General features: G+C 31.5%; 2 protein-coding genes and 2 non-coding genes across 6 annotated transcripts in view; 2 read left to right on the top strand and 2 right to left on the bottom strand.

Moving 5' to 3' along the window:
- Window positions 1-25,401, top strand: part of LOC125834121 (uncharacterized) — a 209,438-nt gene extending 184,037 nt beyond the window's left edge. For both annotated transcript variants that reach the window (XM_049513308.1, XM_049513309.1), the window contains exons 2-11: window positions 20,793-20,814; window positions 20,892-20,953; window positions 22,178-22,297; window positions 22,413-22,512; window positions 22,599-22,679; window positions 22,793-22,842; window positions 22,944-23,094; window positions 23,169-23,225; window positions 24,858-24,979; window positions 25,052-25,401. In XM_049513308.1, coding sequence (XP_049369265.1) covers window positions 20,800-20,814; window positions 20,892-20,953; window positions 22,178-22,297; window positions 22,413-22,512; window positions 22,599-22,679; window positions 22,793-22,842; window positions 22,944-23,094; window positions 23,169-23,225; window positions 24,858-24,979; window positions 25,052-25,256 — 963 coding nt within the window. In that variant the 5' untranslated portion in view covers window positions 20,793-20,799 and the 3' untranslated portion in view covers window positions 25,257-25,401. The remainder of the gene's footprint in view (window positions 1-20,792; window positions 20,815-20,891; window positions 20,954-22,177; window positions 22,298-22,412; window positions 22,513-22,598; window positions 22,680-22,792; window positions 22,843-22,943; window positions 23,095-23,168; window positions 23,226-24,857; window positions 24,980-25,051) is intronic.
- Window positions 8,139-17,665, top strand: LOC125834115 (type IV inositol polyphosphate 5-phosphatase 3). 2 transcript variants are annotated; one of them, XM_049513301.1, is made up of 11 exons: window positions 8,139-8,321; window positions 8,448-8,565; window positions 8,795-8,860; window positions 9,478-9,550; window positions 9,661-9,765; window positions 10,272-11,136; window positions 12,582-12,766; window positions 13,737-13,845; window positions 14,471-14,613; window positions 16,061-16,295; window positions 17,328-17,665. In XM_049513301.1, the coding sequence occupies exons 1-11, from the start codon at window positions 8,286-8,288 to the stop codon at window positions 17,349-17,351; spliced, it is 1,959 nt and encodes a 652-aa protein (XP_049369258.1). In that variant the 5' UTR covers window positions 8,139-8,285; the 3' UTR covers window positions 17,352-17,665. The 2 variants fall into 2 exon arrangements, with proteins under 2 accessions (XP_049369258.1, XP_049369257.1); XM_049513300.1 differs by having other exon boundaries at window positions 8,141-8,321; window positions 8,403-8,565.
- On the bottom strand, window positions 19,526-19,596 carry TRNAG-GCC (transfer RNA glycine (anticodon GCC)). The gene has a single exon. It is a non-coding gene; the product is annotated as a tRNA-Gly (tRNA).
- Window positions 25,402-25,856: 455 nt separating the features above from the next.
- Window positions 25,857-25,927, bottom strand: TRNAG-GCC (transfer RNA glycine (anticodon GCC)). The gene has a single exon. It is a non-coding gene; the product is annotated as a tRNA-Gly (tRNA).

Raw genomic sequence — 25,927 nt, forward strand, 5'->3', positions numbered from 1 at the left:
AATATGTGTAAAAAAAATATTATCAGGGAGTATTGAATTTATTTATTTTGACGCAAAAATATGTATGAAAACAAGTTTTCAATTGGGGAAATTACGCGGATATGCAAATATATACTAGATAATTAGTTAACATAGCTACTGTTTGAATTAATTACCATTCACCACTAATTTCTAAGCAAAATTATGCGGTCGGGTTTCAATTGTATAAATGTGTAGTTTTCAGAATTTGTATAATATAATTTGTATAACTGCTTATAGTTAAGATGTCTTTGTTTGCATAAATTCGTTATTTCAAGGTTATATAAAAATAAATACAAATCAATTGATACTAACAAGTTTATACAAATACATACGAGAAACTAGCTCAATTATATAAATACACGCGAATTATATAAATATACTATACAAACATACACACAAATTATACAAACGAATTAATAATCCATAGCAGCTTAAACTAAAGCTACAATTAACCCGTATGCAAACTATAGTGAAGGAGCTTAATTAACTTTATCATAGTGATTATTTGCAAAATTTCATATTTTCAATTTGAGCAAGTAGGTTTAGACGTTCATGATGCGTTGAATTATTGAAATTCCAATAACAAATTGTATCTTTTTTTAGCAAAAATTTTTCATCCGAACTAAACTTTAGGTGTAAATGCCTGAACTTTGATCACATGTGTCTAAACTTTATGAACTTCAAGAGGAAATAGCTAAAGTTTTTCAAATTGGATAAATTTTAAAAATTTATAAACTTATAATAGAATTTGAGGAGCTACACTTCTGCTACTAAAAGATCACTTTTTTTCCATTGAATTTTTTCACCGAAAATTGTTCAATACTATTTCAAAATATTTTGATTGTGAGAAAAGAAATAAAAAGTATTTCAGTATTTCAATGAAAATTTATTTCCTAGCATTTTTTTTTTCGTGAATTGATTCAGTGAAAAATAAGTAAAAACCAAATTTATAACAAAAAATTTATTATTTGCGGTGAAAAAACCCTTATGTTTATTCACCCAATAGAAAAAGATGACCTAGGCGTAAATTAATGATACAATAGGTTTTCTTTTTCTACATTTAATTTGTAACGAAGAAAACGAGGGATATTTATTTCTTTTTAATTCTTCTTAAAAGGACAATTTACATAGCATTAATTATATCGAAGATGAAATGTCATAAAATTGTTAAGTAACACTATAACGATGAATCAACAAATGACAAATCCCTAACCCCACCTGCACTGACAGAGGCGGAGCTAGGTGGAGTTTGTGAGTTCAAATAAACTTACTAATTTTTTTATAGACGTTGTATTTGTATTATAAAATTAATAAATATTATATATGTATATTAACTTGTAAACCTCTAACAAAATAGATTAACAAACTCAGTAGTAAAGAAGAGATGGTTGAAATATCTCTCACTCTAGTGTTGTGAGTTCAAACTCTACTCAAACTTCTAATTCTGATTTCGCCACTTACTTTAATTTCCTGGATCTAAATTTTATCCATGGAAAATACAACTTTTACACCAAATTTGTTATACTCATTTAATTAGATTGAAGCTTACTGAATAATATGAGGACCAAATTTGTAACAAATATTACCAGCCACTATTTTAGTTAGTTGTACTAATTTGGTGTTATGTTCTTTAGCAACCAAACATGGTGGTTACCCAAAGCTCTGACTTTATGCAACTTTTTTTTTTACTCCATACAAAAGCTTGAGGCAGGCATTAATATGAGTTGTGGTAGGACAACTGAAATATTATTATCTTTAATTAAAAAAAAATTATGTAAGTATTTTGAGACAATTCAATCGATAGTGTTATCTTTATAAATCTCGGAATGTGTGATTTCAAGTTTAATTAATTTTTAATATAAATACCAAATATCAAGTAGAAAATAAAAAACAAACAAACTTACCGTTAGTAGATATTAGTCAGAGTTCCAACGCTAAAGTAAAAAGGCAAAAATAAAAAAGATAATGCCTATTATCTTTTTCTTCTTGTTAATAATTTAAGAGTACAATATCTATTTAACAGAAAATAAAGGATAATACTTAATTCTGTCTCCAAAAAGATAGAGTATTATTTAATTTATGTATTGGAAATATTCATACTATATTTTATAATCTCTCTAATTCAATCAAGTGGTGCCAAATAAATAACCACCGTCCTTTATGCGCTAAAACCGAGAAAAGAATAGGTCAAATTATTTCTTATTCATGTATTAAGAAATTATTTATAACTAATTAGAATAATAAAGATATTAATTATATAAATATTAGTTATCCATCTTTTATTTACATAAATATAAACAATAAATTTTCTTAAAACCTATACATATTTATAAAAATATTAGTTAAACAGATTTTTAATTATAAATTAAACATCATATTAATTTTTATAAATAACTTATTTCATAATTAACTATCAAACATTATATAATTTATATAAAAATTAATACATAAATAAACCTGAAAAGCTTGAACATGTATCACGATAAGTTTACTCGTGAATTTTGAAACTCAGACTATTTTTCAATTACATAAGAAGAAAAAATGTGTCTGCTTACGCGGAAAATAAGGGGGACACGTGGCTTAATTATGTTCGATGATGTGATGTATAAAAGCTAGTCCTTTTTTTTTCTTCTCAAAAGGAAGCTTCCTATAGTATTTAATATCATCACATACAAAATATTCTTAAAACTTATTTGAGCCACTCATAGAGCTTAAAACCCAGATGCGAAGAAGCCATTGAAGAAACAAAGAAAGAGACAGAGAGAAAATCCAAAACACTTCAACTCTGTGTGAGAAAAAAAAGGTATGTTCTGTCTTCATCTACAAAGTAAAAAATATAAAGATCATAGATAATATTAATTAAATTTTGGGTTTGATAATTATTCTTTTTTACTTTAGAATGTTCTTTTCTGCTAAAGATCCATTTTTTTTTAAGATTACAACACCTAAATTTATTAGCCTAATTTGCTCTTTAATTAGATGAATCATCAACTTTATGGTATATCCTCTAATTTCTTTTTCCTGCTCGATATCTGATATTTGGATTTAAGGCTTCTTTTAGTTTAAATTAGTATAATATAAGACTTATTAAAAGAAAAACACTTCTTATTAAAAAAAATTATTCTACCACATCTGTTGATGGTAATTCTGGGTATACTTTGCATAGTCTTCTATTCTTTTTTCATATTTTTCTATTTTGTCAAACTACATTTGCTAGAAAATGATTTTTTTAATATTAAAATAATTCAACAAAAAGACTCTTTTATTAGAAGTGAGGCACTTCTTTTCTATAAAAGATAAAAAAAGAAACACCACAAACTTGTCTCTTTTTCTTTCTACCTATAATAAAGTTGTACTTGACATTGATCGCTAAATTTTGTAAACTGCTCCGCACTAATTTCTAGGACCCCACTTAATCAATATTTTAACAAATATAATAATCCTTCAATTTTATATTACTTCTCCACTTTTTTCTTTATGATTTACTTTTAAAAAAATGAAATGAGGTGGGGAAAGGGGAAATACAAAGGGAATTACAAAGTGGAGAACTTTTTTTCTTTACCATATAAGCAAAAACAAAAAGGTTTTTTTTTTTCACCAATTTACCTTTTAAACATTTTTTAGTAATCAAATTTATGTGTCTTATCCATCAATTTCAAAATTAACAATGAAGAAATATTTTTCAAAACCTTACAATATTTTTAAGAGTTATATATGTAAAAAATAATTTATTCTATTTTTTTTTTTGTGAATTAATAAACATTTTTTATAATATGAAACGGAGGAGACGAGGAGATCTCATAGTTTACAAAAACTCTAAATCAGAAATGAGGAGATGTGGGATGAAAGGAGCTTTTAGTTTTTATAAATTACTCCCCGCCCAATAACAATTGTCCATTATATTATTTTGAAATGTCCAACAATACTCGATAATTTTACACTTAGTTTCTAATTTATCCTTATTTTTAATTATAGTTATTTCTTTATTACATTTTTCAAAACATTGTATTTATTATATTTAAAGGGTGATATAGTAAAATTACCCTTCTATTTATAGTTTCCTAAGGGGTGTGCCAAATCAATAGTGAACAACTATTGTTGGACATAGAGAGCATAATCTTTATTTTAATTTATGGGATACAATTAAAATTGAGATTCAAATTTTGATCAATTTAAATATAAAAATTAAAAATAAAATTTATATATTTAAAAATTATATAACAATTATTATAATTCACGACTTCAAATATCTATCATACTTATAAAGGAATTCATGAAAAAAATAATTTTTTTATTTAACTTTCAAAATTCTATACTACACCTAAATTTGGACGAAAGCAATAGCAATGATGGCATTAAATGTTTAACCAAAAACAAAAATGTGATGAATTCTTTTTTACCTTAAAGTCGCAAAAGGCGGCAGCTAGCCTCGAAAGTTTTGAAAGAAATTATTGGCTTAAAAAATAAGGAAAATTCTTTTTGGCCAGAATTTAATCAGAATGGTATTATTTTCTCCGTTCTATTTTATATGTTATTCCTTTTTATAAATGGCTGGACCATAATATTTATCATTTTATAAAATTTATGCATAAATTACTATATTTTGCCTATTATATCCTTGGTAGAATAATTAATTAATCTTGTCATTTATTAATAAAGTTGACTTAAGAAAATATTAAATAAGTGTAGAAGAGTAAAGTTACATTATTTCTTAATGCAAGTGCAAAATAAAAATGTGACATATAAAATGGGATGGAGGGAGTATTTTACATATGTTATTAGCCACAAAAATTCATGTTGATTGTTGGTATTAGGTTGTGTTTGGATATTTTTCCAAACGTGAATCCTCTTCAACCCAAAATTTATATTCACTCAGTATATATAAATAGTTTATTTAAATTACGCAATAGTGTCATTTCTAAAATTTAGAATCTATATATCATTATTTTCCACTGTATAAAAAAGAATGAGAAAATATGAAAAATTTAAGAAGTTTTTTAGTATTTTAATGAGATTTTGTTTCTCATTTTTTTTTTGATGAGTCAATTCGATGGAAAATAAATAAATAAAATATATTTTATAACATATGTTATTGATTCGTGGTAAAAAAAATCTTTGCTTCTAGCCTGACTCTGCCTAGACATTAAACATTTTTTGCTGAGTTTTATCATGCTATCCTTGGACCTATTTTGTTTTATATGCTCACATTATTTGTCACAGTTGTAACATTACATCCGCAAAATAGTAGTCGTATTTTATAGGTAGGATGAATGTACCACCACTGAACTTGTCTGTCTTTTAGCTAAATTTGGTTTTTTTATGAAATATTTTTATAATATAAAGTTGTTATTAAGTCCCCTTTTTGAACCGTCTATGTCCATATGGTATGTGACTTTTTGTTCACATAAACCAGAACACACATAACAATGAACATTACTTTTTTTAATAAAATAAATTTCAAGATACATCGATAATCTCTTAAATTTGCTAATGAACTTTATTTAATTATACTTGAGCTATGATCTGTTTTAAACTTTTGATTGAACATGATCAAAATATACATAGAAGTTTTTGAAAATGTTCATTATTGTATCTAACAGTAGAATATACATAGAGCATGATCAAAGTATACATTCTATGTTAAGAGCGTTTAAGAATATACATAGAGGTTTTTTCAAAATTTATCAATAGATTTCGTTTGATACTTAATCAGAATGTATCATAATTTGAGTATCTAAATAAAATCTATCGAACAAATTTAGAATGCTACTTATGTATTCCACAAAAATAAATACTAGCCATAGTCAACAAATCCAATGATGGGAGCTAGGGGGAATAATATATGTATTGTATGTAACAGTAGATAGAGAGAGATGGGTATATATTACTGTTACAACAACTCGTAAAGTTGATGGGTTTAAGTGAGTTTGATGATGTATTTATTGTTGAGAATATAAGTAAGGTAATAAAAGAGTGTTTTCACTGGAATTTAAGTTTTTAGATTAGGTGGTCACATATTTTAATATAGTATCAAAGTAGATAGAAAATTTTGAGATTAAATTTTACACATGAGAGTGTGTTGAAAAGAATTTTTACATGCTTGATCATGAACGAAAATAATTAGTTTACCCATAAAAGAGTGTTTGAAAATACAAAGTGTAAGAAGTCGTTTATTATAATAACTTGATAAAGATATCTGTTCTAGAAGACATTATTTTTTCATGACTTGATTAATATATCTACAAGTTGATTTTCTTATAAAAATAATACTATTTTTTAGGAAAAAGTGTTAGAAATACTTTTAAACTATGTGAAATGAATTAAAATGTCATATGTTTATAGTTTGGCTTAAAAAATGTCCTTGCCGTCAATAGTTTGGTTCAAAATTACCCTTACAGTCAATGTTTTGGTCTAGAAATGCCTCTGTAGTTACCAAATGGGTCAAAATGCCATTTTTCGAATAAATATATTATTTTATTTCTTTTTAAACACATCTTTTTTCTAATTACAATATTATTAAAGACTCCTATTCGTTTCTTTATTTTAAAGTCACTTTAACAAATAAAAATGTAGGAAATAATTTTCCTGAACTGAAGTAAGATAAGCATTTGTTAATTTTAAAAAATATTACTCCTGAAATAGGATGTGTTAAAAAGAAAATAATTAATATATTTATTTGAAATATAAGTATTTTTGACCCAGTTAATAATAATGACATTCAAGGACATTGTTGGACCAAATTATAAACAAGACATTTTTATTCATTTCACATAATTTAAAAACATTTTACTTTTTAAAACATTTTAACTAACCAAACATCAAAGAATTGAAAACTATTTTCTAAAAAAATATATTTTATCCCTACCAAACGCACCCAAAGAGAAAAGATGATACTCTAGTGGGACTAATCATGTGCACTAGAAGTCAAAGGACCAATTCCATTATATTGAGTTTACTTGGATTTAAAAAATGATCCGTGATATCGACCAATTTTTTCCTGAATCAATTTTTGTCATACAATAATATTAGAAAGGGATGGGGATCACCTCCAATACTTTGTTTGTCCACTAATATTCAATGCATCATTAAATTTACAACACGTAGATAATTAAAAATCAATCGTTTAAATAGAATTTAACTTTTTTAAAAAAGAAAGAAGGGATGACAATAAGTTTTTGGGTTTTCATCGAAAACTTAAATTTCATCTTTACTTATTTTCTATCACGCTCCATGTGAGGGGATAATCATTGGCGTGACCTATAGAAAATAAGTAAATATGAGATAATTTATATTCTTGGTGGGATGCCATGCCATTTTTTTTTCTCTTTTTGTAATTTTTATTTAAACTCTATTTAAGTAACAATTTTTTTATAAAAAAAATTCATAAGATATCTAGATGGTTGATTTTTAAAATTATTTATGTGTTCTAAATTTAGTAATATGTTAAATATTATTGGACACAAAAGTACGGAAGGTGGTCTCATATTTATGAGAAAAAAGACATAATTAACTTCTTGTGATCTATCTTAATACGAAAACACGTAATTTGGTTTATCAATATTGATTTTGGCATCCTATGCATATATTTGACTTATTGAGTCCAACGTCTAATGTTCATATAATTTTAAATCGAGCCCAACAAAAAAATCATAAAACTTTTCAATTTGTTCAAAAAAATCATAAAACCATTTTATTAAAATAAAATAACCGACAAAAAATCTGTAAATGCTCTCTATTTTTAACAACACTCATCAATATAGTAGATAGCTGAAACTAGATTGGACCACTTCATTAATGACACATATTATATAGTAATAAGTACTAAATAACAAAATACAAATTTCTACTTTAACCCCACGTCTCACATTTTTTTAATATCATACTGATTAGTGATGATCTCAGAGTTAATTATTAATCAAATCCCATTACCATGTCACAACCATTTTTAGCGATCAGTATTCGTCATTAAATTAATTAATCTCCTCCACCTTCCTTAATTATCTTAATTGAATATCCCTTTCTCCTTAATCCCACCGCCAAAATAATTTATTTATTTTTTAAAAAATAAATCAGATTATACAGCTCAAATACCGTTGCAGTTTCCACGACGCCATAGATAGTGGTCGTTACTCGTTAACCCATTTTCTTCTTCTTCCTTACTGTAAAACTTTTCAACTAATTTTCTTCATCGTTTTGTTCTCCATAGATTTATTTTTTCATTGAATTGATCAAACGAAAAAGTGATAAAAAGTAAGGAAAAAAATATGAGAGAGAGCTCAAGGCAACAGCATCAAACTCAGGTAATTACGATTTCTTCGTAATTTTTTTTTGGTTTTTTTTGGTGTATTTTTTTTTCCTTATGTATAGATGAGGAATTGCAGAGAAGTTGGGCTGAAAAATTGTGTTTCGGTTGCACGTGCCTACAGCTTTTTTGGCCGCGATTGGTGATGCGTAAATGGCTCAATTTTAGTGCTAAGGATTCCGATTACAGTGCTGACCCTGACTCTGATGCCGGCTCGGGTTCCGGTTCCGATTCCGACCAAGGTTAATTTTCTCATTTTTATTTGAAGTTGTATTGTTATTGTGCATCGTTTATTTGAGCTGTGGAAATAACCTCTCACAGAAATGAGAAATTTAAAGTAAGATGTTATAGCAGGAGCTTAGTGCACTAATTGGATTTTTTTTTTAAAAATATTGTTATTGTGCTCTATTATGTTCGAATTGGTCTATTCTCAGATTTGCTGATTTTGCTGTTCCAATTTGTGCTATGTAGAATTCTGTGACTGGCCGAGGCAGTCGGGGTTGAACGATGCAAAAGACGGGAAAGTTGGAATTGATGGTAATAGAATTGTTTGTTGCTCAATTTAGTTTGAAAGTTAACCAAAATGTTTCTTTTTTGGTAGGTTTTTCTGCTGCTCTTTGATATATCTTTGTGTGGTGATTTTGCGACTGCTGCTCAATTGTTTGTTCCTTTAGGTTTTATTCTCTTCGAATAATCCACCATCCCAAATGAATGATGGAAAGGGTTACGAGTGCAGAGTCCACAGACTCAACACGATTGATTTTTGGTGTAGATTGGGACATGGATTTGTTAAACTTTTAAAAGTAAAATTTACTTGTGCAAGTCTCACTATTTGACTTGCAGATGTTAAAAGTTTTACATAAAGTGGGATAAAAAGAGTATCAGTTAAGAGTCTAAGAAGGATCATATAGGGGCAGATATTCTGTATTTGATGTTTAAGGAAAACCAAAAACAGAAGGATACCGGAAATACGTTGTAATGGCTTTCTGAATGTTAACATTTTACATACAAATACTCGGGGTTTAAACTTGTTTGAATTGCTTTTTTATTCATGAATCTGGTTCTTGACGTTACCATTATTGTCTTACCTAATTACTTCAATCATACTTCATTACTATACTTGATTAAATTGTTGTTGACCTTTTATGTCTCAGATGCTCTTCCCAAAATAAGAAGACGAAAATCAGAAACATTTAGGGCACAGTATATTGATGCAAAAGAAATTAGGTATGCATCTTTTGCTTTTGACTTTTTGATCCAAAAATATTGTTTCCATATTGGCCTGTGGCATTATATTTGTTTAGCCAGAAAAATTTACTGAGTTTGGGTGCTTCCAGAGTATGTGTTGGCACATGGAATGTTGCAGGAAGATTTCCTCCGGAAGATCTTGAACTTGATAGCTGGTTGGATGTTAATGAGCCTGCTGACATCTATGTGATTGGGTAAGTATCTGTATCTCTCTTGGTTTGTGCAGTCCAGATCTGCAAATTATGCAAAAAGAGCGTTGTATTGCTCTTCACACAACATAGGTAGTGCAGAAAATTGCTTGGGCAGAATGATACTGTGGTAAGTCACCAGTGTCAGTCACATCTTTTCTTTTTCAGGGGATAAGTTAGTCACTACCCATCATTGTTAATATCGAAAGTTGAAGGGATGCAAGTATATATTTGGTCTAAAGTGTGTCACATTGTTCCTGTATTTTACTAATGATATTACTCTGTAGAAGTTAAATCTGTTCATCCTACAACTAAATTCCTCTCCTTCAAATTTGCACTTTTACCTGCCGTCATGTTCATGATTTATTTGAGGATGCATGTTCCATTAGATGGTAAAACTCCAATCTCATGTACACCCATGCATCACACATACATCAGAAGTTAATTTGATGTTTTGGTGTTATTTATTAAGGCTTCTAAGTTATATTAACTACTCCTATTTACATGAACAGATTTCAGGAAGTTATACCTTTAAATGCTGGCAACATATTTGGTGCTGAAGATAACCGCCCAATTTCAGTTTGGGAGGACATCATTCGCGAAAGTCTGAATAAAGTCTCACCAGTGAATAAGTTTAAATCCTTTAGTGATCCTCCTTCTCCATCAAGGTTTAGGCCATCTGAAGATGCCCCTGATATAGAAGAAGAAATCGCTTTTGAATCTGACAGTGGCAGTGAGGAGGAAATTGTCCCAATAAATGAAGAGTGCAGTGACTTTGTTGAAATCAAGGATGGATGTGTGATGGAGGATCATACTATTGTGAAAAATGATGTAGCTGTTTCGAACCATACTTGGGGTTTGGAGCCAATCAATGAGGAGTTTCAAAAGCAATTTCCTTCTTCAAAGAAGTTAGACAGGCTGAATTGCTTTAGACCAGACGAGGAGGAAGAAGAAACAGGAGAATCAAATTTGCAGTTTGCCAAAAAATTGACAAAAACGCTTAGTGGGACAGAAAGAATTGGTCTTTGCTGGCCAGAGAAACCATTGGATCTTCTGGGCCGACATGTTTCAGAAAGACCTGGTTCCTTCAAATCAATGAAATCATTCAAAGCTTCTAAATCTTTTAACACTTACAGTTCTTTTAAGTTGACTGTTAATGGTCAGAATAGAACACAATCAGATGCAAGTCTGCTTGCAGGACTAGACCTTGAAGCTTTGATAAATAGGAAAAGGAAACCATCTTATGTGAGGATTGTGAGCAAGCAAATGGTTGGAGTTTTTCTTAGCGTATGGGTTCGTAGGGGCCTAAGAAAGCATATACAGAATTTGAATGTATCTACAGTCGGTGTTGGTGTAATGGGCTACATAGGTAACAAGGTTTGTTCTTTAATAACTTTCAGCTTTTTGGTGATTGCTTTTGATAGCTATTTGAAAGAAATGACATAATTCAGACTTTCATTTTAATAGTTGGAACTTGGAAGTGAAGAAATATCCCATCAGTTTTTATTTTTTATGTTGCACTGCATTTCATAGATTTATCAGTAGACGAAAAAACACATCTAAATTATCAAAGGATTAGAATTTCAGAAGATGCTTAGGATAATCATAATGTGATAGATACTATTGATTCGTCGATGTATCTATTAATCCTTGAGGGATACTAGTAGATACAAATAAAATGATGCCCTATGTACAATCTGTGCTTAGTTTCTTACATTATTTGTTTCCTTTGCACCAAAATGATCTTGGATAGTATATTTAGGTCCAAAAAGTAAATGAGATCCCATAGTTGGGATCACACTGTTACATTTCACAAAGTTAACCAACAGATAGGCGCTGGCCATTTGAATCCAGATTTAAATGCTGTCAATAATTTTTTTCTTTAGAGAATGGTAACAAGTTAAAAATGTCAATAATTTATCTGTCTATTGACTGGTGATTTATATTTTGGGATTGCAATGGACTTCCTATAACCTTGTGAGCTAAATAGACAATATTTATCATTAAACTGTTGAGAATATAATCAAATAATAAAAAAAGTGTGCTCTCTCTAACAGCTTAAACTTTTAGATGAGATGGTCACACACTTCAACATTGTATAGAGCAGGCAAATGTCCTGAGATCGAATCTCACCGCCACCCAAATCAAAAAAAGAATTTTCACGTGCTTGTCCCATGAAAAAAAATCAGGTCCGCACGTGAGGGGGCATGTTGAGAATATAATCAAATAATAAAAAGTGTGCTCTCTCTAACAGCTTAAGCTTTTAGATGAGATGGTCACACACTTCAACATAAACTAGGATAAACTTTGCACACAACTTTGCTTGTCCATGCATAAAGGCAGTTCCCCTTTTAGTATGTATAGGTCAAACTTTTCCAGAGGACGAAATAGAAAGTGTGGTCTAACTTTAAGGATGGAAAGAGAACTTCGACTCTTTCTTCAACTTGCGACAAACTGCATTGGACAGTTATCATCTGGACCTTCTGTGAAAGTTGATTACTTCCAACTTTGTGATGAAACTGCAGTATTTAGCAGGCTTTCCCTGCATACTCATCTTCTACATAAATTTTAGATAATTTCATGTGAACCTTTAGACATTTGCTTTTATGCTTTTTGATGACACTATTAGACACATAGTAGATGCTATTGAAAAACTTCAGAAATTCATTTTCTTAAATGGAAACATACATGTAATTTATTACAATTTGTTGCTAATTTTTTTGTTTCTTTTTTCCTAATAAGTAATAAAATTTCCAAGTAATTTCCAGCAGGAAGGGGGGTGCACAAAATGTACGTAACTCATCTCTTACTTTTTTCTTCAGGGATCAGTATCTGTGAGCATGTCAATATATCAGACTTTCTTTTGCTTTGTCTGTACTCACCTTACATCGGGTGAGAAGGAGGCAGATGCAGTCAAAAGAAACACTGATGTCCATGAAATTCATCGGAGAACACATTTTAATGCATTTTCTTTAATTGGACTTCCTAAGAGCATCCATGATCATGAGTGAGTGTGTTTGCCTATTTAGCAAACATTTCTGTTAAATCTGCAGAATTATAACCTTTGTTTCTCTTTTATCAACCATGAATTTCCCCCCTCCACCAAGTCTGATTTAGTTAATGTATTTACATGTTTTTCTCTGTTTGTCACTTTCATGGGGACTATTCTAGGATGGTTTTCAAGAAAAAAGAATGTCTTTGTCGATGTTGCAATTCTCCTTCTCTTTATAAATCAAAGTGTCAAGTCGGTGACTGGATCATGAATAAACAGAATAGAAGTATGCCCAACACCCCTGTGCTACAGTAGTCCGACTCTCAAGTCAAAAAAGACACTGAAAGCCATGTACCGAAGAATTTAGCTTGTAATAGCTACAAGAGGCCTCACTGATCCTAGGTTATTTAGAAATATCATTGTTCATTGGAGGCAGTGGAAGGAAAAGATTTATAATCCTGGAATAATTTTTGTTTCCATCTCATGTACTGGCTCTGGTTCAGTGGGTCTCTGATGCTATATGATGCACCCAGTCTAATCCTCATTGTTCTAACTCATTGTTCAAGTTGGAAAATGCATGTACAATTATGCTCCTTTACACTGGATGCTGGCTTACTCTTCTTCCCCAACTAACATGTAGAAAAACTTTTAACATACCTTTTGGAACATCATGTTAAAGAAACTTTTTCCTCAATCCATGTGTAGCCAGATATTCCGTTCCAATTCTCCTGCAATACTATAAACTCTTTGGTACTGATTATGTTTTGTGGCCTATGCCTTCACACTTCTTTCAGCTTGTCTATTGGTGGTGCTTGGGGTTTACTCAACTTTTTTCATCTAAAACTGAATTCAAATTTCCGTATACTGGCCTTCTCTAATTATCAGAACTAAGATATTCCATATACAATCCTTCTGATGTTATAAACTTTAGTCTTGTCTCGTTCTTGAAATGATTCAGATTAATGACAAGTTTATACTGTTGTAGGCGAATAATCTGGCTGGGAGATCTTAACTATCGTATAAATTTGCCATATGATAGAACACGGGAGCTGATATCAAAAAAGGACTGGTGTAAGTTGATTGAATATGATCAGGTAAGTGTGGATACTCTTAAACACTAAATGCTTACTTTCTCACTGATTGTAAATTGAATTTCTGATCAGTCAGTGTTCCTGGTTGACTTATATGCTGGACAAGCACTTGCAGTCTCACCCTAAGATACTTCATTTAGAGGCTCAGTGTGAGAAGTCGCAAACTGTTGATTTCTTTTGCGTAGACGACTTCAAGATTTCTGCAGAAACTGTTTATTTTTTATCTTTACCTTCCATGACAACTGCATATGATCTCCCAGTCTCCTATTCCACCCCAAAAAGTAAATTATCTCATTTTGTGCTTGTGCATCTGGAAAGAAAGGTGGTGTGCAACAGACATCTACTTTAATCGTTGCAACTAGTGACTTAGGATTTGCTATTTGATGGACTGTTCTGAATGATAAAAAATAAAGAAAGAACAAGGCCTGTATAATATCATGTTGTGGCCAATTTAATTAGTTATCAGTGTTAATAATCCTTTTCAGACATCTTTGACGTAGTAATGTTCATGAAAACATAACTTTGAGCCCAAAGTAGATGGAACTTTTAACGTGTTGAATTGATTTGCAATTGAGAGTATAAGAGATTTTACAGTGTGATGATAGCATACATCTTTCTATTTTTGCAGCTCAGCAAAGAGTTCAAGAAAGGTCGTGCATTTGATGGGTGGTCCGAAGGTACTTTAAACTTTCCGCCGACTTATAAATATGAAGTAAACTCAGAAAAGTATTGTGGAGAGGATCCAAAGGCCGGGAGACGTAATCCAGCATGGTATGTATCTATTATTATTGTTAGTTATAGAGCTTTAGTGGCTGTTCACTCAGATTAGTCTTTGTTTGTATAGCCCAATATCTTAAAAGTTTGGTTTAATTCTAATCTATGACGCATACAGCAAATCAATATATTTATGCTGCTATTTGGAAACAACAGAGTAATTCATCTTATATCTATTATCCTGTGGCTCTAGCACATTCATCCTATACTGTCATCAATATACGTCTCGTGGTATGAAAATACCATATAGTTGCATTTGTCACCATAACTTGCCTAAATGGAATTTATGGCCTAGCTGCTTGGCAACATTTTTCACATGTTTGAAGAGTCCAAAGTTTTTGGAGAGGGCGGAAATTGGTCCAGAAGGGTGGGAGGAATATAGTCAAAGGTGAGAACCTTGATATTTAGCTGAAAGTACCTGCTAAATTGAAGTAACATAATGCCAACTGCACTCCCTTGCTTATGCATAATAAGCCTGTCATCTTAATGTCCATCTAGTGTTATCTCTCTCTAAGTGACATCCATGCTTCAATCATCAGGTTCTCTCATCAGATTGGCAATTTGCATGTCATGATCAGTAACTCTAGATTAATCGAGCAATTTAAATTCTTCTCTACTCTTATTTAATGCCGTGCACAGTGAAACTCGAGCTAGTTTAATTTTTCTGTACTCTTATTTTTTTTTTTGAGAAGGTAACATTTGTATTTCTATTTCCAAAAAATCAAAACCTGCCACAACATGTTACAGATTCCTAATTACAGATTAAAGAGAGTATGACAGAAGATCTTCAATCCTATGACAAAATTTACAAAATTACAGGGATCCTAAGACATTCATAACTGATTCTAGATCTTCCATATACTCCTGTTTACACCAAAAATGAAACAACACAAGACAATTCATCTTTATCTTCTGAATAGTGTTGCTCTTGTTCTGATGACATCTAAGGTTCCTTTCTTTCCACGTTGACCACCAAATACAAGCTGGGATCTCTCCCTATGTCCTGAGATGTTGGCATAACTACTCCATATCTTTAGGGTTTGGGTTACTCTCCTTGGCATCACCCACTTCAGTTCTTTTTTATTGATGAAGAGGTCCCACAGTTAGTTGGTTATCCTACAGTGAAGAAACAGGTGAGTCACCGTCTCAGCCTTTTCCCCACATAGGAAACATCTAGGGCTCAATTGGATACCCCTCTTCATGAGATTTTCCTGAGTCAAAACAGCCTGTTTAGCAAGTAGCCAAGTAAAACAAGACACTTTGTAGGGAATTTTGGCTTTCCAAATCATTTTCCAGGGCCACCCATTAATCTGGGTATTGAAAGGGTTGAACTTTTTGTAAGCCCCCTTGACACTGAATCTTCATGCACACTGAGAATTTCGCCTACCAGTCCTTTTACAACCAATACTATTTAGTTGCAACATTTGAATTTCTTGTTTCTCAGGTGTGATCGAATCCTATCATTCGGGAAGGGAATAAGGCAGTTGCGTTACGGGAGATCTGAACTCAAGTTTTCAGATCATCGACCTGTCTCTGCCACATATATGGTAGAGGTTGAGGTATTTAGCCCAAGGAAGTTGCAACGGGCCCTCACTCTTACTGATGCGGAAATTGCGAAGGAGGAAATTGTCACAAATATGGGATTGGAGAATGGAATGAGCCGATTCATATCAGACCAGGTTTGTTTTCCAATTATATGTATTAATTTTCAAAAGCATAATTCCTTTTGGTGCATTCATTTTGGACAAATCTCGTCACTGAAGTAGATATAGGGCCAGTGAGCATCATACCCAAGGGAGTCATTTCTATTAGTAATAGTCTCCTAACTCCCGAGTGATTTTGTACAAGTATTTAACTTGCAGGCTCGAGGGTTTGAAATTATATGAGATGGCTATCATCCATATTGGTTGAACAAAATATTTGGAATCTAAGTTGCGCCAACTATTTTAGGATAGAGGTGTAGTTAATATATATATGGGAGGCAATGTTACCATGCTATTTAAAATTTCCGGAGTTGTCAAACTAGAAAGAGAATATGGTGGAAAGAAAATGTTACAGTTTTGGATGCAATATAATGATTTCACAGAAAACTACATTAGTCCTGGCATTGTCAATTTGGTATTTTGACAGTCTATTATCTGATATTATTTCTGGCATAAAGGTTAACAACCCCTATGATGGTATAAGTTTTTGTGATATTTGGAAAAGTGTATTGATGCTAGGTATTAAAAAAAAAGACTGGAATTCCAAAGATAACGGACGTCTCAAAAAATCTTTGCAGTTGTCAAAACCCTTTGTCTTCAAAAAAATAATTTCCCTTACTTTCTCTCATGTTCTAATTTGTCGGAGTTGTTACATGAATCTAATAAGCCAGCCTTGAGAATCAGTTATATATTGAGATACTAGCTAGTTGTAGATGTAGTTGTCTTCCAAGTGAAAGCTATCATCATAAGTAAAGAACATCTTTAGACTTTGACTTCGAGTACAAAGAATAAGAAGTTAGCAGTACTACAGAAAACGCCATGCAAGTATATGCATGTTCAATGGCAATCAAGAAAGCGAGCTGTCATCCTACGATCTCTTATATAATTATATTTTGTTTGAAATATCAATGTTGACAAGTATATTGCTTTTGATAGTAATTGCCAGTCAATGGTGAGAGCTAGAGATTCTAACATTTCTTTTTGACAATTATCTTTTTACTGAAATAGGGTGAATCTTACTGGATGCGGTAAAAGATGTCTCCTAGGGGACAGTTGAAGAGGCTGAAAGATGGACTTTCCAGGACTCACGATTTTTCATGAGTAACGGTTCTGCATATATTGTTTTGATTTTTTTATTCTTCACTCTTGAGGCAGGCTGTATATTGTGTTTAATTAGGTGATGCATGTTTACTGTATATTGTTTGTTGTTCAGACTTGTAAGTGAGTGAGCTCATTTTTGTAGTCTTCCTTCTTAGTCTGGGCTTTTTCCAGCATGAATTTATGAAGCCACTTGTACAGCAAATTAGAAATGTCCCCAATATTGTTTGACAATACTTATAGTAGAATTGTTTATGTATTCTCACATCATTACATTACATGATTTGGTGTAAACTCTTATGCGCTAATCGAAGCACAGATCCTCTTTTACCTTGTGCGTTGATATATCACGAAGAGCTCATCTCATATTCCATTTTTCCTCCATTAAGCTAGGTTTTGCTATGAAAAATGTGTAAACATTATTCTCAAATGCTGCTAATTTATTCTATTTTTATTGATTTAAATATAGATCATCCAAGAGAAACAAGTGAATTTCCTCCAAATCAATAAAAATAGAATATGGGCATGTATGTAATGATCCTCCAAATCAAGAAAGGTATATATATCAGGCTAAAGACAAATCTAGGAGTTTTCAAACATTGGTGCACCAAGAAAAATGTATTAAGTGGGAATTGATCCTTAGTCCTCAAGGTCAAAAGCTTAACATTTAACCATAGCCTTCTTATAGTATGAGTTCTAGAGCATAATATTATACAAATTTTAGAAAATATATACATAATAATATCTAGTTTTACGAATAGACCACGGGATCTGATGCTCTATTTTTTGCCTCTAAATTCACCTCAATTATATCATGTTTCATCAAAGCTACCATCAACTCAATCGATTCGCGCGTATCTTCATTTCAGGTTGTATTGACATTAAAATGGGCTGAGATGTACAAGGATTTATGGTTTCTATTCCATGCATCCAGGGTGTGCCGATACACCTAGAGTAGCCAAGAGTAGTTTGCAAGATTTTTCTAAGTAAGTACTCCCTCTGTACACTTTTAATTGTCATGTTGTGTTTTTCAACAGTCAATTTAATTAATTTCAAAGTTAAATTAGATTATATTAATTCGATATTTTAAACAAAAAAATTTAGATATTCAAAAACTATACAAAAAGTACTATAAATTGCAATTTTTTGCATATCAATATGATGAAAAAATACATCGTAAAATATTAGTCAAAGTTCTCTTAAAAGTGGACGGAGGGAGTAATAACTATCTTTCGATTAGTCTATCCACCTTCCTAAAGTAGCTAAGAGTTTACCAGATTTTTCTAATAAGAGTAGTAAGAGTAATAACTATCTTTCGGTTAGTTTATCCTCCTTCCTAAAGTAGCTAGGAGTTTGCCAGATTTTTCTAAATAAGAGTAGTAAGAGTAATAACTATCTTTCGGTTAGTCTATCCTCCTTCCTAAAGTAGCCAGGAGTTTGCCAGATTTTTCTAAATAAGAGTAGTAAGCGTAATAACTATCTTTCGGTTGGTCTATCCTCCTTCCTAAAGTAGCCAGAAATTTGCCAGATTTTTCTAAATAAGAGTAATAACTATCTTTCGGTTGGTCTATCCTCCTTCCTAAATTAGCCAAAAGTTTGCCAGTTTTTTTTTAAAATAACTGTCTTTATCCTCCCTCCTAAAGTAGCCAGGAGTTTGCCAGATTTTTCTAAATAAGAGTAATAACTATCTTTTGGTTACTCTATCTTCCTTTCCAAAGTAGCCAGGAGTTTGCCAGATTTTTCTAAATAAGTACTTAATAACTATTAGTCTAAAAAGTAGCCAGAGTTTGCTAGATTTTTCTAAATAAGTAATATTCTCTCCGTTTCACAAAGAATGACCTAGTTTGACTTGACACGGAGTTTAAGAAAATAAATGAGACTTTTGAATCTTGTGGTCTTAAATTAAAGTTATGTCAAATGTACAAAATTGTCCTTTAATCTTGTGACCTTAAACATGCCATGTGGAAAACTGAAATTAAAATATTACCAAAAAAAGAAAGAGGTAATTTTTTTTTAAACAAACTAAAAAGGAAAGGAGGTCATTCTTTTTTAAATGGAGGGAGTAGCTATTAATAATGATTACTCGGTTAGTCTAAAAATAGGATAATTGCACCAGCCGGGAATCGAACCCGGGTCTGTACCGTGGCAGGGTACTATTCTACCACTAGACCACTGGTGCACTTTGTTGATTACCATTTGGTCATTATTTTATTTAATTGTTAAAAATCTTTGTGTTCACATGCTAGGTAAGTCTTATTTCATCAAAACTTTAAACACTATATGTGCTAAAAGAGTTACTTTTAATCATATGGTGACATGAAACCTAATGAACATTTTACGAGATTTCACATTATAAAATAAATTTTGAATACAAATTGCTCTCCACTCAATGTAATTTCCTTTTCGGATTTTGTGTATAGTGTGAGCTTAATGCATGTTTTTTCTTCAATAATTTACTCTACATTATCTATTTGGTTTGACGTATGATATACACAATCTTAAATAAGCAAAAGTCCCACACCGTTTGTGAACTTCTTTTATATGTGATAAAATCTTAGTAACCCAATTAATTGGCTATCCAAATTTTCACCTTATTGGTAAGGGTTCAATTCCCCACCATGTAATTCCTTACCCCATTTTTATATATATATATATATATATAAAGATATATAAAAATATTACGATTAAAGATAGACTTAATTGAATCTCAAAATTTGAATGATGTCACATAATTAAGATAAAAAGATTATTGTTTATCATTGACAATCGAATGTGACAAGTGATATACTTAAGTCAGGAGTGTACATCAAATCAAACTGTATCAAATTTTAAAAATATATAGCTCATATCAAAATTAGTAAGACTGAAGTTTTTGGATTTCATTTTTTTTTGTGGATAAAGTCTTCATATAATTTGTTTCATATAAATAGCGGAGGGTATGACAAAAATTATAACGATTATGGATTATCCTGAAATTAAAAAAAAAAATACAACAATTTATTTTTGGTGCAAGGAATTAAATAAAATTACATAGGTTTACGTGCATAAACGACTCTCTAGGCTAACAAAAAAGACTGTTGCGTTTGGCCCCCTAATTTAAGGGCCTCGTTTTTTTTTTCTTAAAACAATAGGAGTAATTTATAAGCATTTTGTTTTTAAAAAAATTTAGTAATATTTGTAGGAAATATAATTATTGAACCAGAATGACAAACAGGGTCATTTTCCCTTATTTTTCTTATATATTCTGAGCCGGCACTGTTTACGTGGAAGAAGACCAGCCAAGTAACAAAATAGGGACATGTAAACTCTGAGAGAAAAGTCTATAAAGATGAAAATCCATTGCTGAAAATTCAAATTCAAATTCAAATTTTGCGATCTCATCATGTTTATTATCAAGGTAGACACCTTTTTTTCATTTCATTTTTTCTCTCTCTTACATTTTGGTTTGATTTATTTTTACTGTTCCAAATGCAGACATTGAGAGCTTCGGTATTTGGGCTTTATGGATATATGAATTTCACTAAATCTGCTTTTTCGTAAGTATCTTATTTTATGTGGAATATATAATTTATTTTTTTATTTGAAGTCTGGATCTTATCCTAATTAAAATAAAGTCTGAATTTTAATTTTATGGATTATTAATTTTAGAACAATTGTAGAGTGTATAACAATAGTATTGAACATAGTGCATTAGTTATGCTGCAATTAGTTATTTTGAAATTATTTCTTATTCACGATTTGATTTGGTATATTAAGCATAATTCAGTCTTTAATCATGCTTATTCATGTATTAATAACCATTGTATTGTTAATATAGTAGTTTGCTTATGCATTAGTTAATAGTTATACGACCTAGTGAGTAGTGAATAGGGTGTATAACCAATAGATCTATGAAAATCCTACCAGACAGAGGATTAGATAATAGCGTGACTAATACATGTATTATTTTTTTATTTCATCGATCCTAATAATTGAGTTTTAAATTTATTATTTAATGATATTCTTGACACTATTTGAACAAAAGTTATTGAGTTCGGAGGCTTCTTACTCTTCCCTTGCTTACAAAGCTACATGTTGATAGAAGAGTAATCATCATTTAGATTTTGCTTATGAGTTGCAGCATGAGCAGATTTGACTGTCTATGAATTTCTGATTATACATTAGGATGATGACTAATTTGTTACTGGTTACTGTGTCTTTGGATATTGACTTTTGGCTAGGCAAATCAAGCTGATTATTCCTGTTTTTTTTGGCATTTGGTGAAGTGAAAATTTAAGTGGGAAATTTTCATTTGCCTAATGGTTTTGTTTGAGCAACTTGTTCTTGGATAACTTAAAAATGAAGTATGTCAAAAAGGCTTTTTTAATCTTTTGAGCTTGGAATTTAATTCTGTATTTGAGGGTTGAGTCAAGTTTAAGAAATGAATGGATGGATCTCAGATTAGCAAAAAATCTTGATTTGTTTTTGTGATCAAGTTACATTTTCCCCCCTTCTATTGAAAGTATTTGAAAAGTGGTACAGGAATTTAGTTACGTCATGAGGGTAGTATAAAAAAAAGGGTAGCCCGTGCATGGAGCATCCCGTGTTCACTCAGAGGGGTTGTGATGTAGGCAGCCTACCTTGTCATAAGGTCAATGGATGATTCCATTGCTCAAACCCGTGACATATAGGTCCCACCAAGAGAATTTTACTGTTGCTCCAAGTCTCCAGTTCAATTTCAAGGATACGATAAGTTAATCTTTGGCAATAATTGAATTTAGGGAACATGCAAAGAATTTCAAGCCTGAAGATATGCAAGTTCAAATGGAAGGAAAGAATTGCATTGTCACAGGTGCAAATTCCGGCATAGGTTTCGCAACTGCTGAGGGTCTCGCTTCACGGTGCTTATCTTACCTTAAGTTCTTCTTTCTCAGAGAGTTGGCATTGAGAGATCAATTCAAGAACTATACTTTGTTCCAGGTATCACTAACAGCTATGTCTTTTGAATGTTTCAAGTGGGGCGACCGTTTACATGGTATGCCGTAATAAAGAGAGGGGAGAGGCTGCTCTTACCAAAATTCACTCAAACACGGGGAATAAAAATGTCTACTTGGAGGTACTTCTTGCTTCTATTATCTGAATTGGTGTGAGACGATGTTCTAAAGTTCGGTTTATTGGTTACTTCTGTTTCAAAATTGGCAGGTCTGTGATATCTCATCAGTCAATGATGTCAAATCCTTCACTTCCAGGTTTTGTTCAAAAGATGTGCCTGTACATGTCCTGGTATTATACCTTTTCTCATTTGTGAACATTTTCATTGGACACCATCTAATGATCTTCTTAGATGATTGCTATTCTTCTTGATCAGTTTATTTTTTTCATATATATATGAAAAGGTTAATAATGCTGGCCTGCTTGAAGCTAATCGTGTCATCACACCAGAAGGGTAGGCAGGCTTATGTTTAATGCTTATGAATGCTTTCATAAAAACTCTCATTGTACGACTGTTCAATGGTTAATGATATCCTTTTATAATCTAAAAAACAGATATGAGCTGAGTTTTGCTACAAATGTTCTTGGAACTTACACCTTGACTGAGTTGTTGTTACCACTCCTAGAGAAGGCTGCACCTGATGCTCGTGTTATCACAGTTTCCTCTGGTGGAATGTACACATCTCCATTGACTACTGATTTACAGGTAAAAAAAAATTCTCAATTTCTCAATACCTTGATCTTGCTAGAAAACTTATTATCTGATAAACCATATTGCAGTTTAGTGGTGACACGTTTGATGGAGTGGTACAGTATGCTCGGAACAAGAGAATTCAGGTAAAATAATAATGGTCTTGGAAAAACGTACTTGTAAGAAAATTGTTGTTGGAAAGTAATTTTGAATATTCTAGAATTACTAAGTGCATGCTTTTAAGTAAGTTATCATTGTGGTTAAGTTCATAATGTTAGTGTCAATGCATTTAGTAAGCGCGAGTCTAGAAGACTCTATTGGCACCTATAAAAACCTCCCTTGTAATGTTGTTATGTTAGAGTGAAGTGTTTTTAATGATAGACGTGAGCTTAATGACTATCTCCCTCTTCTATCCTCTTTGTCTACCTTATGATACTATGACGAACCTGCCTTATATTTGAAAGTTTCCTCCATTAAGCTATTTGCTATGGTCTGTGTAAACATTATTCCAAAATGCTGCTTGTCGTTTTCTGTTTTTATTGAGTTATAGATCCAACAGAAGCAAGTGATATTCCTCCCCTATTTTTAACATAAAGGTTTGCTCCTTGATATATAAATATCACTCTTGGCGTAAAAAACCTAGAAGTACTGGTTCATCACAATTGGCATAATGTTATTGCATCTCTTAAGAGAATATTTTGCTTTAAAATATTTGAAGTTTCATCAAAGAAGTTTATTGAAGTTCCATGAACAATCTCCCTCCAGAATCTCCTATTTATAAAGAAATGTGTTGTTATTCAGTCCCTTCTTCTTTTCTTTTTTAAAAAAAGATAACAACTTTCTCTAGAATGTCAGATTCAAAGGTTGGAAGGTTTTCTTCATTCTTTTTCCAGATACTTCTATGTGATTTCAGTATCTTTTTTATGTTTAAATTCTGTGCTTGAGGTATGGTCTGAGTACTTTTTTTTCTGAGTGATGCACCGCTCTTCACACAATCCGGTGTTTTCTTGGCCTTTGATACTGAAGTTATGAATCTCTCTGCATTTCATGCAAACTCTCTTTGGATTGACAACATGACTTAACAGACTCATATATGCATGCCAGTTTACTAGCACTAATAAGTCTCTTGGAATGTGTGTCTCTGTGTGTGTGTGGCAGCATGACTTTTCTTCATGAAGTGATATCCTGATTTCATTTACCTAGCTTATGAATATGCTGAGAACAAGGCTCCTACTGATATCTTAATGATCATTTAAGAGATGTGTATTTTCATCTTTGATAGCTATGGTCTTTTGTCTCCCTCATTCCTAGACAACTTTTTTTCGGTCTCATCCTACAGCAAATTGAAATTTTGATTTGTTGATCCCAGTTAAAATCCTTCACCGCGAGTTAATTTTTTAAAGAGAACCGTCGATAAAGTAGGGACTAGGGAGTAATCCTTTTTAACTTTCTACTGTGAAACAGCTTTAGAGTTCCCCCTTTCATTATGTTCAAGAACTCAGTAAAAAAATTTACTACTTGGTCTTTGACAAAACATTTGCCCTTCCTCTACATTTTGTATGTGGTTTTCTTCGTATCTGGTGTAGTATCGATAAGCAGGATGTACAGACATGTAATGATCCTCCGATCAACAAATGTATATCAGGAAAGTTTCGTTCATGTATCTTGCTTGTTTGCTCCCCATCTAAATTACAACTCTCTCTACTCTCTAGAAGGAAACCATATCATGTTCATCAAAGCTGCCTTCAACTCAATGGATTGTATATCTTTCATTTCAGATTGCACTGACAGAAAAATGGGCTGAAAAGTACAAGGATAAAGGTGTTGGTTTCTACTCCATGCACCCAGGGTGGGCCGAGACGCCTGGAGTAGCCAAGAGTTTGCCAGATTTTTCCAAAAAGTAAGTTAATCATCTTGATACATGATCCTTGGTTTAATAATAGTCATGATATCTGAAATTTATGTTTTATAGATTTGAAGGAAAACTTAGAAGTAGTGAGGAAGGTGCAGATACAGTTATCTGGTTGGCATTACAACCAAAAGAGAAGTTGGTTCCTGGAGCATTTTATTTTGACAGAGCTGAAGCACCAAAACATCTGCCATTAACAGGCACCAAGAACTCTCATTCTGCTATAGACTCCATAATTGAGAAACTTAGGTCTTTTGCTGGCTTATAAGGAGGATATAGGATAAATTATTCGGATGGATACCTTTTACTCATAAATTATTACTGATTTTAGCTAAACTTTTTATTTATTACTTGCTATTTATAGCAATACATAACAATACTATGATAAATCTGCAACATGTATTAAAAGTGAATTATGTATGTAATATATATGCATTATAACTGTTTTAAAATATACTATGCTTGTTTGGTAAGAAATCGACACTTTGTACTAAAAATGTGTGATAAATTATTATCCATCGATAAAACTTGTATTAGATGTGTTTTATAAATTGTTCTCTGTAATATGTATTCAAAGTGATAAGTGAAAAAAAAAAATTATTGTTATAAATGGTAAATATCTTCTCAATATAATATTACATTCATCCACTTTTAATTGTCATAGTTTCCTTTTTAGAGTCAAACTATAAAAACATTTGACTAACATTTTATGATGTATTTTTTTATCATATTGATATGCAAAAAAACTGTAATTTATAGTTTTTGTTTGAAATATTGAATTATCATAAGCTAATTTAATTTTAAAAATTAGTCAAATTGACTTTTGATAAGCAATTCTTGTAATTAAAGCAAAAATAAAAAAGTTAATTGCACCAGCCGGGAATCGAACCCGGGTCTGTACCGTGGCAGGGTACTATTCTACCACTAGACCACTGGTGC

This window comes from Solanum verrucosum, unplaced genomic scaffold (assembly GCF_900185275.1).
Source record: "Solanum verrucosum unplaced genomic scaffold, falcon-dt-bn FXZP01000108.1, whole genome shotgun sequence".
In the NCBI taxonomy this organism is placed as follows: Eukaryota; Viridiplantae; Streptophyta; class Magnoliopsida; order Solanales; family Solanaceae; genus Solanum; species Solanum verrucosum.